This window comes from Lagopus leucura, unplaced genomic scaffold (genome assembly GCF_019238085.1).
Source record: "Lagopus leucura isolate 7727_CA_CO unplaced genomic scaffold, USGS_WTPT01 Super-Scaffold_100002, whole genome shotgun sequence".
Taxonomy (NCBI): Eukaryota; Metazoa; Chordata; class Aves; order Galliformes; family Phasianidae; genus Lagopus; species Lagopus leucura.
Window position 1 is genome coordinate 574,437 of NW_024962263.1, and position 13,933 is coordinate 588,369.

General features: G+C 42.7%; 1 protein-coding gene across 5 annotated transcripts in view; it reads right to left on the reverse strand.

Annotated features, from left to right (window-relative positions):
• The window catches only part of HUS1 (HUS1 checkpoint clamp component), a 31,173-nt gene that overhangs the window by 15,930 nt on the left and 1,310 nt on the right, over window positions 1–13,933 (reverse strand). Inside the window, exons 4-10 of one of the 5 annotated variants that reach the window (XR_006178448.1) lie at window positions 13,442–13,549; window positions 12,482–12,556; window positions 10,359–10,458; window positions 9,893–10,024; window positions 8,583–8,587; window positions 8,201–8,290; window positions 7,979–8,106 (exon numbers count right to left, since the gene is read on the reverse strand). Coding sequence is in view for 3 of the 5 variants with exons in the window: in XM_042869083.1 (XP_042725017.1) it covers window positions 8,505–8,587; window positions 9,893–10,024; window positions 10,359–10,458; window positions 12,482–12,556; window positions 13,442–13,549 (498 nt within the window). In the remaining 2 variants the exon portion in view is untranslated. Of the gene's footprint in view, window positions 1–7,978; window positions 8,291–8,317; window positions 8,588–9,892; window positions 10,025–10,358; window positions 10,459–12,481; window positions 12,557–13,441; window positions 13,550–13,933 lie in introns of those variants that run through there. The other 4 variants (XR_006178447.1, XM_042869084.1, XM_042869085.1 and 1 more) reach the window with 4 other exon arrangements.

The window sequence follows — 13,933 nt, forward strand, 5'->3', positions numbered from 1 at the left end:
AGTAAAGGGTAACAACCACCACCCTGGTCCAGCTGGCTGTACTATTTCTGATATAAGCCAGGATGCCATTGGCCTTCCTGGTCACCTGGGCACACTGCTGGCTCATGTTCAGCAAAGCATTAACCAACACTCCCGGGTCTATTTTCTCCATGCAGCTTTCTAGACACTGCCCCAAGCTTGTAGCATATCATGTGGTTGCTGAGACCAAAGGACCTGACACTTGGTCTTGTTGAACTTATCCCATTGGCATCAGCCAATTGATCCAACCTGTCCAAGTCCCTCTGTAGGGCCTTCCTCCCAGGCAGATCAATGCTTCCCCCCCAGCTTGGTGTCATCTGCAAATTTACTGAGAGTGCTGACAGTCCCCTCATCCAAGTCATCAATAAAGATACTAAACAGGACGAGTCCCAGTATCAACCCCTGGGGAGCACCACTTGTGACTGGTTGCCAGCTGGATTTAATTCCATTCACCGCCACTCTCTGGGCCTCATCTGTCATGTGTCTCTTCATCCCGGTTTGGTGGTCTATAACAGACTCCCACCGGGATCTCTGCATTGTTGGCCTTTCCCCTGATCGTTACCCAAAGGGATTCGATCTTGTCATTCCCAGCACTGAGCTCTACGTCAATGCTCTCTCCAGCACAGAGAGCCACGCCACCACCCCTCCTTCCTTGCCTGTCCCTTCTGAAGAGTTTACAGCCATCCATTGCAGCACTCCAGCTGTGAGAGCGATCCCACCATGTTTCAGTAACGGCAACTAAATCACAGTCTGCCTGCTGCACAATGGCTTCCAGCTTCTCCTGCTTGTTGCCATGTTGCACATAATTGTGTAGGTGCACATCAGCTGAGCCATTGCCCTTAACCACAACCCTGGCTTTTTTATCCCAGGCTCATCTCTCTCTTCCCCTTTCATATCTAGTTACAAGCTCTCTCCATGAGCTCTGACAGCTCCTGAGCTAGTATCTGTGTCCCCCTTGAAACACAAGAGATGTGACTGCAGCCATCTCTGGATGAGGGTGAGGTGCTCCTTAAACCACCCTGTGGTAAAAAAAAAAAAACAAAATTCCCACACTGGCACCAGCCCATCAGCCATGTATTTATCAGATGTATTTTCCTGATCTGCTCAGTATCCTTCCCTGCCACTGAAGGATACACAAAAACACAACCCATACTTCTGCTCCATCCATCAGCATGCTGCAGTCCCTTTTGATAGCCCTAAGGCAGGTTTGTCCACCTCGCAGCCTGCAGGTCACACGCAGCCCAGCAGGGCTTGCAGTGCGGCCTGCCTCCTGCCCAGGCTGTAAAGGTGGAAGCTCTTCACCAAGTTCAGGCACGCAGGCATCACTTAGCAACAACCAAACCATGGTTGTGCTATTAACACAGTGCCAGCTGAAACGAGGGCACCAGGAGGGCGGTGCTGCGCAGTGCCAACTCAAGTGGTGGCAAATAATTGTTTGCATTTTGATACATTGGCTAAACAGAGTGCTTTGAACAGCAAAGAATACGCAGCCATCCCTGCCATTTTGATAAAGGTGTTTGAGAACAGGTTTCATGATTTTTAAAAACTCAATTTATGGTTCTGACGTAATTTTCAGTTGATGTAAATACATTAGCTTCAAATTTTCAAATGGCATAGAATGCAAAGAGTTGCAGTCACATGTTCAACTAAAAATCTGATCATATCTCTTAACCAGAATTTCATGAGACTTCTCTCACAAGAGAAAAATGCATTTTGCTTCACAGCCATGCCTTACTTAATTGCTTCTTGGCAGTATGTGCATTTGTGAACAGGTACAGGAAGAATAAAATTTTGTCAAAAATCTCAGGTGGACACCTTGAGACTCTAAGACTTGCAACCACTGCCACTGAACAAAATGATTGCGTTAGTTTCACAAAAATAAGGTCAAATATCCCACTAGTTTTATGCTTTTATTCCTTTCTTCTTTAATATTTTAAGAAAAATATTTAAAAATAAAATGTTTTGTTACAATATTAATGATACTGTGCATTTCATGAGGGCTGCTCCAGAAGTAATGCCTCCTATTTTATTATGTTGGCCCACAACATCAAAGGTGAATGTTGGTGTTGTGGCAGTAGAGGTTGAACCTTCCCACCAGTATTCCACTGTGTTCTATTGCTGTGTGACAGATGGCAGAAGCGGGGTATTCTGACAAAATGGTGCTTCAGCAAAAGTATGGCACAGAATTCCTCAATGAGGAAAAAATGAAACCCACTGACATTCATTTATGCTTGCTGAATGTCTATGGAGACCAAACAGTAAATGTCAACACAGTGATGTGGTGAGTGGTGCATTTCAGATTTTTATAAGCACAGCATGCAGCCTCTTGTTCCATCACCACTGAAAATGATGGTGGCTATGTTGAAAAATAGTGTTTTGCAGCTAAGAATTTCCTCTATCAAATGATGTTACTGTGCTCTTTGTACTGACTGTGGTTTTCATGGAAATACATAGGAGGCATTGCTTTCAGAGCAATTTATCTGTGTGTAGCCCAAGAATTCCTCTTTAATGTGGCCCAGTCAAGACAAAAGGTTGGGCACTGAGGACTCTGGGCTTCTCTCAGTGGCTTCTTTATTGCCAACCTGAATTACCAGTGAAGGATAATAATCAGAGGAGTGAACCAGGCCAGGAAGTTTTCCAGTAATACTCCTGATCCGGGCACCAGGGAAGCACCAGACTTCCCTATGGGTAGGCTCAGGCTGATACATACAGCCCTACATTCTCCTCAGAAAGGAGTCACCTACAACAATTATGCTTCTTTCCTTCTTGGTAGAGGCAATCTTGAGGTGTGGAGTTGACTGCCTTGCCCTAGACAACCTCCTCTTTGCACCTTCCCCCACTTCCTCACTTATGCATTCCTCAAGATCCAAATCATCAAATCTATCACATAGGGGCATCTGGGAAGGTGAGGTAAATAGGGAAGGGACTTGCCTGTGATACCGAGCAGGGTCCTGGTTCCATTCCTCTCCATCTCTCAGGTCCCCTCCCTAAGAGGGCTGCTGCTCCACCTGTCTATCTCCTGCCCATGCTCTCCGATAGTCCTTAATCTTTCCACCCCTTCCTTGAGCCCTGCCACCATGCTGATCATCCTACTGCTCACACTTCCGCCACCTTCCAATGTCAGCAAGAGGCTCAGGTACTCCCTGCAGCTGGAGATCTGAATGTCTACATTTTCAGCCTAGATTGCAGCAGTATTTTTGGCAAGAGCTTTCTGTGTAGCTGAGACCATGGCTAGATTTGTAGTGTGGGAAGCAGCTAGTGAGACCATCTCCTAAAGTGGGGAGCAATATTCTGCCCTCTCTGCTTGCCCTGTCTGCACAAACTGCTGCACAAACCGCCACACCATGCCCTTCTGACACAGCACACCCTGTTTGTTTGCCCTGCTCTCTGGGAACGCTCTTGGTATGCATGGGGCTCTGGCCATCATCCCTCCCAGCTCCATCCACAGTGTCAGAACTGCCTCCCTGAGGAAGAGATGGCTCGTGCTTGAGGGGAGCCTGGGGCTCCCTCTCACTCCTTGTGCTTCTGGTCAGGGCTTGTGCTGCTCTACTGCCTCTCCTGTTGCAAGCCTCTGCTGTGAGGCTGATCCCACAAGGCCTTCCTATAGAAAAATCTTGTAGAAAAGGGGGCCAGTTCATTCAGCCTGAATACCAGCTTCTGAGTAGCAAATGCTCAGCAGACTACTCAAAGTGAGTGAGGACAAATCCATGAAATATAGCCCTGCTTCATCTGTGACCATAGATGTTTGAGATGGACCCCGCTCCTACGAAAAGAAAGTGCTTGCAGCTGCATGTTCTCAAGGCCATAAGAGTCTGGAATGTGCTCCCTTGGTTCAAAATGGCCTCAGTTTTATGTACTTCCAGGCATGTAAAATCTTTGATGAGATGGAGTGGGAGCAGTGGACATTTGGAGAAAATAAGCTTTTCTGGGATGTTTTTCTTATGCCAGCTGCCTGAGGGAAGCTCTTACGTGTATGTAGTTGCTGAAGGCTTCTGACTGGCAAATTACTTTGCCTATAGGATAATTCAGAACAAATGTCAAGGCACAAAGAGGCTTAGTACAGATCTTTTTTCAGTGTCAAGATGAAGAAATAAATCCACTTTGGAAGATAAGAAAAAGAAAGAAAGGGGAAGGAAGGGGGAGGGAAGGGGGTGGAGAGATGCACACCAAAGAGAGAAATGATTACACATTTAAAGACATAGCACATACATATTAATAACATGCCAAGAAAACAGGCCGAAATTTTGAGACATAATTAATAATTATTGTCCCACCCTCCTGAAAATATGTGGTGGGGGTCTCTGGTTGTCGTGGGATGAAGGCTAGCAGTCACTCTCACTGTGAATCTCCACCCTCATAAGGGGGGCTGCCCTAACCAGTTCCCACTGTTACATTGAGCTGAGACACCTGTTTTGCCATCTTACCTTCAACAACTGGATATCTATTCCACTTTATCTTCACTTGACAACAAATTTCTTGGCCTCCACATTTCATTCTTGAGCTTGCATTTATGCAGGCCTTCTGTTCTTCAGCTCAAGCTATGTGAAAGGCTGCTCTCTCAACATAGAAAATCTGTTCTCATGATTCAGGTTATGGCTTTGTTCTGTTGGGGTGCACGTCAGGTGGAAGGATCCCTCGTGCATCCAATAAAGAATGCCTGCTTCTTAATACCACACTGGTGTTAAGGAGTTTTGTTTGGGCTGAAGTTCATTTGGCAGCAGTTTTGGCAATACATATGGAGCACTGCTTCTGAACCTCAGTGGATTCTGGGATTGCAGGACTTGTAGCTGGCACCAAAGGGAGAACTTCCAGTCCTCAGACCAAAGTGCCTGAGATAAGGCCCCTGGGAATGTAAAGGCATTCTTCATCATTACATAGCTTGGGTTGTGGGTTTAAGTCCCGTGGAACTGTCTGCTTGTAAAACACAGGCAAAAGCCATGCAGGGTTGGTCCATAAATGTACCTTAAGGGTTCAAGTCCCCACTGGAAAAGTTATTTCAGGCAAAAGCCTGGATAGCACCAAGGTTTGGTATATAGGTTCAAGTCCCCTCACCGACTTGATAAAAGGGTTCAACTTAAATAAGGCTTTGTGTCCCACCAAAGACTGTGGCTTTAAGTCCCACCACGGTGGCCATTTGGTGCTAAGGTTGTGGGAATATTGTAATATGAGCAGAGGACAGACCTCTGCGGACAGTGAAGGTGGCATAGAGGTTTGAGTCCCCCACATCTTGTTCTGGTGTTGTCGGTATTCTTATTGCTGTTTTCTGTTATGGTTTGGAGTGGGTTAAAGTCCCATGGTTTGGAATGTTCAAAGACTTGCCCTTGGGACTCCTGGACCCTGGAGGGAAGAAAGAGTCTGGGAAATGGAGAGGTTCCCCCTGTTTGAGGAGGGCTGGTTCAGGAGCATCTGGAGCACTGTGTCCAGTTCTGGGCTCCCCGGTACAAAAAAAGGCAGGGATCTCCTGGAAAGAGTCCAGTGGAGGGCCACAAAGGGCTTGGAGCACCTCTCTTATGAGGGAAGGTTGAGTAACCTGAGTCTGTTCAGCCTTGAGAAAAGAAGACTCAGGGATCTGGTAAGTGTCTTAATACCTAAGGTGTGGGAGGCAAAGGGATGAGGCCAGACTCCTTTCAGCAGTGTGTGTTTGATAGGACAAGGGGAAAGGGCCACAGACTGAAGCAGAGGAAGTTCTGCACAAATGTGCATGAGAATTTCTACACAGTAATGGTGACAGAGCCCTGGAACAGGCTGCCCAAGAGGTGGTGGATTCTCCTCTGGAGATGTTCAAGACACACCTGGATGCCTACCTTGCAACTTGGCCTAGAGAGCCTGTTTTGGCAGATGATCTCTAGAGGTCACTTCCCGCCCCTGCAATTCTATGTTACATAAAGCCCTGAAGGGAGAATGTAAAGAAGACAGACCCAGGCTCTTTTCAGTGGTGCCCAGAGATGAGACAAGAGGCAATGGGCACAGAAGTGAAACACAAGAGATTCCCTACGACCACTGGAAAGCACTTCTTCATTGCGTGGATGATGGAGCACTTTAAGAAGTTGCCCAGAGAGGTGATGGAGCCTCCCTCTTCGGCTATCTTCAAAAGCTGCATGTACATGGCCCTGCGTAACCTGTTCTAGGCAACCCTGCTCAAGCAACAGGGTTGGACAAGGCGACCTCCAGAGGTCCCTTCCAAAACCTTAACCATTCTGTGATTCCATGACTGTGAAAATAGATGACTTTCTAATTCTCTAATCTTTTATAAACACTGTCATCTGAAGGATGTCCTGAAATTTAAACAGAATAACAAAATTCAGAACCACACCCTTAGGAAGAACTAAAACATACAAGGGCAATATGCGTTAGCATAAAAAGTGAAAACAACAAGTCAGTTGCAGAACTCATGTAATACATCAGAATTAAGGGACAAGCTTCCAGGAAGCACGCTTGGCCTTATAAGCAAAAAGAGGCATAGAAGTGGCACTGATAAAAATCTTTCAGTACGGAGAAGGGCTTTTCTCACTAAGAAGAATGAAAAAAAAAAAAAAAAAAATTCTCAGCAAAAAGGAAAACATCAGCAAAAAGAATACATGCATCTACAAGAAGAGGGGAATCTCTGGAAAAGTTTCTGACAGGGAATCTAAGAAGCTTGTGATGCAGCTTTCCACAGTAACAGAGCACAGAAGGATAGCAGCTTTGTTCCTATCCCTCAATGCCTATTTCACCATCTCACCAGGGCATAAACTAAGAATAGATGGTCTTTTTGCAGATCATAAAACAATATATGGGAAACCTATTACGTCTCTTCTTCAGATACTCAGAGTATGCAACAACACAGTATTTTAGAACTATCAATAACTTCTCTTGGCAAGACTGCTCTTAGATTTCTTTTTATAGCTGCATGACGTGAGAATTGTGTTTCTGCAGTAGAAACTTCCAATACCAAGGTACAGACCCTTACCAAACTTACACCTTTCTTACAAAATAGCTGTGTAGGTTAAAATGCCTGCCTTGGCTGTTTTTCACAAGAAGAATGCTGAGCAGCAGAACAGAATGGAGGCTAGGATGCCCTGAACAGGGTAGCAAATTAATCCAAAGGGTCTGAGCAACACCCACAGTGATCAAACACGAACAATACCAACTATCACAAAAGAATGTTTAAGTTCATTGAAAAGGAAAAGGCTGCTAAATAAATGTAAATAAATAATCTATGCTTCCTAGAACACCATAAAAGGTATCATAAATCAGGAACTGGGGCTAGTTAACCTTTAGATACTACCTGATATGGGTTTCTTCTTTCTTAAACATGGCTTTTGTAAGTAGCGAGGGATAAGGCAAAAAATACAGAGCAGAATAAGGAAAGCCTGGCATGCAATGAAACAGGCATGACAGCTTCAAGAAACATCACCCTCCTGCACCCATAGAAAAGTACAAAGTGATCTTAAAAACAATAGCTTGGTGATAGACCTTATATGGAAAAATTGATAAGCAAACACGTTGCGTATATTGAGAGCCTGGAGCACCTAGCCAATAGGGGAACAGGAGAGTCGTAATGCGATGGAAGAAAAGGCTGCACGATGGTGTTCCACTGATTCAGTGCGTTTTCATCCCTGCCACAAGGGGGCGCGCAGCCGCTACTGTAATACAGAATGATAAAATCCTGCTTCACTGATATCTTTGCCTGATGGAAAATTATGGATTCCAAGCATTTCTAACAATGCCAAATTGGAATTATTTCCCCACTCAAGAACAACAATTCTATAACTGCTCCAGAAAGCTTCAATTCTGGATTACTTATCTGTCCACTTCCTACTGGCCTTGCACTTTAACCGAAACACAGCGTGAACAACAGGAGCGTAACTCAGCAGTTCATCTCAAATACAGACATCTGGATAACCAGGAGGTGCAACGTGTCTTGAAAGTCTTCTGCTTTCAGGATCTCCTGCCATTAGAGTCAGAAACTTAATCAAAGTGCTTCTCAGCTATTTAATTAAAAAAAAAACAACAAACATGCTTAACAGCTGCCTGTGCTCAGTAAACACGTGCAGTGAACGCATGCCTGGTTGTACCACACCGTAACACCCAGAACTGTCTTCTTTTCTGAAAGAGTAAAAACGTTCAATTTGAATATCCACAGGCTGAATGTCCCACATATTCCAAAAAAATATTCCTAACAAAGAAATAACCACCCTACCTTGTCCCTTCTGGAAGCAGACAAGCAGCACCATTAAGAAGAATGAGATTTCTACAGATCCAGTGACTCAACAAGCACAGGTGTCAACTGCTTCAAAAGAACAGCATAAAGCATTTGTTTGCCTCAATTGATGGATTACATCTTACATTTTATTAAAAGAAGACTAGTGACCCCTTTCCTCCCACTCACCCCTATCTCACAGAAAATCACAAACATATTTATAAACCAGACAACACCAAGGTAAGTTGCTACCCCACTTTGTGGGAAAGGCCTCAGTTGGAAAATGGCTACGATTCCAAAACATTCAGGCAAGTGCTGGAATAAAATACTGAAGTGAAACATCTTCATGGAGCAAGATAAAGTGGACAATTCTTTTACTCACGATATCTGTTAAAGAGAAAAAAACACAAATCCAGTTTGAAGCATGGCAAATACTTTTGAGAATGCCACCATAAGAATACAACATCACTTCTGATATAGGATGTCATTTTAAAGCATACTTTGAAGTAAAGAGAATGACCAGACATACAACCCTGAAATATTAAAGTACTTGAGGGCCTATTAAGGATTACTGAAGCCTATGAATGCTGATACCAAAATGAAAATACGTAAAGCACAAGCATATAATGCTATACCCATAACTTCATCTGTAAGATATAAGTGCATAGATGCTCTTGTAAAGTCAGAAGTCCAGGAGGAAAGCACGCAGAGTAATCCAAATGTCATATAAACCCCTGTACAACTTCTGTTTCAGGGGAACACACCTTTTCAATGCTTAGAAACACCTGCTATGTAAAAAGCATTTTGGTATCAGAATCAATTTGGTTCTGGACGTAAGAAAGCACATGAGAAGAAAAAGTCAGTAAATCTATTTCTCTAGCATAAACCACAGCTTCCCAGAAACAATTCGGCTCTGAAATAAATCAGTTTAACTTCAAAACAAAGGCAATTCAAAAAAACAAAACCAATTATGATTAGTCAGTCTGGTATTAACCTGCAATGCCTATGACAAAAAAAGTTAACTGTTTTTGAGGGGAGAAATGACAAACTTTTCCACTCACCTAGGTTTAAAAGCATTTGTAAGTAAAGACGTTAGGGCAACAGAGATGGTGAAGGATCTACATAGCAAGACCCATGAGGGACAGCCGAGGGTACTTGCTTTGTTCAAGAGGCAGCTGAGGGGAGGCCTCATGGCAACCTACAGCTTCCTCATGATCCCTTTGGTGTCAGCAATAGGACCCAAGGGAACAGCACGGAGCAGCATCATAGGAGGGTCAGGAAAAGGTTCTTTGCAGGTGGTCGAGCACAAGTACTGGCTCCTCAGGGTAGTGGTCATGGCACCAAGCCTGCTGTAATTCAAGAAGTGTTCCGACAACACTCTCAGACATAGAGTTTAATTTTTTAAGTAGTTTTATGTGGAGCCAGGTGTAGATTATTCTAGTGGGTTCCTTTCAACTCAGGATACCCCATGGTTCTATTATTCAGTCTGAGTACTGATACTTTTAAAAGGTCCTGGCTAAATGCTTTTAGCATTATTTCTTTCTTCCCCAGAAACATTAAAAGTTCTCAGGTGCAGTAAAACAGCGAAGTTTCAAGGTGACAAAGCAGAAGATTCATTATTCACCTAAGACTACAAGCACAGCAAACATCCCTTCCTTAAACAGAGTTTGTAAACAGGGCAGTTCAACTTACTGCACAAGGCTTTTGTGGGATTGACCTGCTGTCCTACAAGCAGCTGCTGCAACTTCTTGATGTCTATGCGTGCTTCAGCCATGCTCTGCAGATCTCTGCCTTGAGCAGAGCTTTGACATCCATCCTCTGATGCTGAAAGAACACAACATTTATTAAAAAAGCCAGAAGAGATTTCAAAACTTAGAAGGATGCACCTGATAATTACAGAGCAGTTGATATTCAAAGGGGCTGCTTATCAGCAACAGCACTGCAAGAAAGTGGAAGCCCACTATTCCAGCAAGTTGTCAAAATTACTGGAAGATATTTGCCCCGCAAATATGAGAACTGGATGCTTTCTTTCTAAGGTTTCATTTGAAGACTTGAAAGGATTTGATGGTATTTTCTAAGTACTAACAGAAGGCGGGTACCATTGACAGTATTTAAATAATGAGATCAGGCACAAGAGGGAAGAAACAGGAAAACTTACCCCAGGGAGGATTTCCCAAATCTTTAAAATGCGTTGTTACAGATACTACATCAGTTTCTATTTTTAAGTTCATTTCTCCACTCAAATTTGCTTCAATCACCTGCAATACAATCAATTTTAAGCAAGTCACTTTTGCACTGCAGAACTACACGATGTTCTATTCAAGCTTCCAGAAGTGCTTCATTGCCCTCACAGCTCAATTGTACATCTTCAATTTGGTTCAGACATTTGAATGCTACAGAATACATTTCTTATCATTGCTACGTGAACGATCCTAGGCCAACTTCCCTCAAACTATGAAGAGAATCATTTAATTACTCGCCATTACTTACAGAGTAAGTATTGGCTTTGGAAAGTCCACATGCTAAGATAAAGTCCTTTGAAACAAGAGACTGAAGTTGGAGAAGTGCAACACTTGCTGCATTATCTTCTAGCTTTTCAACCTACAGAAAGACACATACACACTTGATGCAACACATACAGAAAATTGGATGCACTAGGAGCTAATCCGCAGTTGCTTTCCAAGACTTAAAAACAAGCATTAGTTGAACCAGAGCAGTAACTCCAAGCAGGACTTGGAAAAGCGAGGAACCCTGGAAACGTGCTCAAAGTCTTCAAATTCCATCCTGAAAATGGTATCTTACCAAAAGAAGGCCATATATTATCCTACACAAATCAAAGGACTACTAATGCACATCCATGCACATCATTTCTGTGACCAGAAGAATTCTCAGTACTTCTACAGATGCTCACTGACAACCAAAAATTCCTACAGAATGGGAGATGCACACGGAATGACCAATCACTGTTTGAAAGACCTTCTGAAAGCAGTTTTTGCAGCGCTCATCTTGACCAAATTTACTACCAAGGCGCATCTCACATAAATAATTGTGACACTTCATATTTTTATTTGTTAATGACAGAAAAGCATGTACAAGGTGAGAGTACTCTGCCTCTTCCCTTACAGCTATCAAAAGCATTTCCCAAAGTTTTACTTAGTTTTGACTATAAATGTACTTCGGAGAAGGAGGTTAGGAACTCAGGAAGGAGGTTATGAGCTGTGTTGATATACTACCTCTTCTGAGTGTTGCTACACACCAAAGATCAGTCCCATCATACAGCTATCCTGTGTGATAAGAGATTATCAACTCTGGAAACAAAGCAGTTACACAATGTGCTTTTGTAGCATGTAAGCACTTTCATAGAGGACACTGGGGAAGAAAGTTATATAGAGAGGAAAAATAAAATTCCAAAAGGCTTACTACAAAGGAGAAGATTTTGAAGTATGTCATACAAATAGATGAGTGACAACTGCCATTCTCAAAATTGACAGAAAGCCAGCATTTACCTCTCAACCCTTCCAACTCCTGTAAGACAGAACTACCCAATTTCAGGACTCCACATTTACGAAAAAAAAAAAAAAACAACCCCATTTATCAAAATTGTCATGTACAGTTCCAAAACCTTTCCAAAGATCTGTAGCTGCTTACTCACTTCAATGCTAGTAAATTTTAGTGATTTTCAGTTTTGGAGAAACTAAATAAACAAACAAAAAGTAAATCAATCAATGTTTAGACCTCCTGCACAAAGCTTCCTCCAATGAAAGGCTTACCAGCCTCCAGAAACTCACCATGTCAGAATCTAAAGCACAGGCTGACATCCATGAGCCATTAAAAAGATTTCCTCCAAATCATATCTCAAGTTCACCAAAAGATCATTTATAAAAAAAAGACTCACTTAATAGGGCATTCTTTTTAATGTAATCACTACAAAGTGTCCAGCACACTTCATGAAAGACTGCAATTTCTTTCCACCTGTAAAGAGTGACTTGTACGTATTATGCAGCAACATAATATCATGTTCTTTCTGGAACTCAGTGCAAAAAAAGAGGATGTTCTATGAGGTCCTGGACAAGTTTTAGGACTGCCAGTCCTAAAACAAATTCCATCATTCCCTTCGTCACTTCTCTTCAGCCCCTACACAATCTTCAGGTACCTTTAACTCAAAATCCATCCCATACAAAAGACAAAATATAACAGAGGCATCAGATCAGGCAACAGGGAAAACAGCAAGTGTTACAACCAAGAGGTCTGTAGGACACAGACTTAAGCGCCTTAACTTACAATACAATTGCTGATATTCTTCATTCTCTCCACAATATTCTTCATTGTTTTCAGTGCTGGTAGGTAAATACTGACCTAGAAAGACAAAAAAGACCAACCATAGTCATGACGGTATTTTATCTGTAACGTTCTAGTTTCCCCTTCAAGAACATCCTTATTTGGACACCTCAGCTACACACTGAGTGGAAGGAACACGATACTTAACTAAATTCAGCAAACAATCCAAGAACAAAAGAACTCTTTCCCATTCCAGTAACAGGCCATCCCTCTAGCAATTGCTTCAGACACACCATCCCAAAGCCACGTTGAAAATAGAGGGCAGGTAAGATTCTCATGTGAACCTACATCTGTGTAACTGAATAGTCAAAGTTACTACAGCTGATAACCTTTGAAACCACATCCGTGTAAATCTGAAATAACAGAACGCATCATGTTTCTACTGTGTCTTACATCTTCTGATTTGAAATAATTTTAGCTATGGAGGTAACAGAGAACTATATCTTCAAGCAGGAACACAATTTGCACAAGGACCTTTTGTTGCAGTTCTGCTGAAAGTTAAAAAGGATATTAAAAGGATATTTATAAAAGAAACAGGAGGAAAAACATACAAGTAACTCAGCCAGGTAGGCTAGAAATTCCAGACAGCAGATTACTGGGGCTACTTGGTACCTAAGCAGTTAAATCATATGAAGTAATCACAAACCTTAGTGTTTTGGAGACACTCCTGTACAAAGCTATGCAAGTCCTTTGCTTCTCCACTGTCCCATCCCAAATAATGCAGCAGCAAATTACAACTATCTGCTCCGTTTTTACTTATTTGGGGCTCTTGTCAAGACGCAACATCCCCAAACCTCCAGCTTTCCCTTTTCTGCCCCTTCTCCTCTCCAAAACCCACTGCCAGCATACCCCATAGCAGTATAAACCTTCTCACTCCATAGGAAATACAAAACAGAGGCTTACATCAAAGTCTGGCACACTGGGCTCTCTGAAGTCATTCCATAGTCTTCTGGGAATAACCTTCACAGGAATGTCATGTGTCACAATCCTACTGCTGCTTGATAAGGATGGCTTGAGAGAGACAGAGCATATCTTTTAAGTAAGAAACAGGTTCAATTCTGAATCCAAATTTTTCACTTCCAGTCTGGGAAAAACTAGATCCAACTACCCCAGATACCCAGTTCCATTTCTCTATTTTTCCACAGGTTCTCTATTAAGCTGACTTTGAGTTCAGAAGAGTTTAAGAGTCATTAGTACCTATGAGCTAACCTTAAACTGCCTTCAATAAGAAGGCAACAGACCACAGAAAATGTAGAGAATGAAGAAATGGAGAAAGGTAGCAGGTGACAAAGATATTGGACAAAGATGTTTTGGCCACATGGCTTTCATTCCTCCCCTACTTCCTTCTTATCTTTTGGAAAATATAATTCTGGTATTATCTGTTACCAGCCTTGA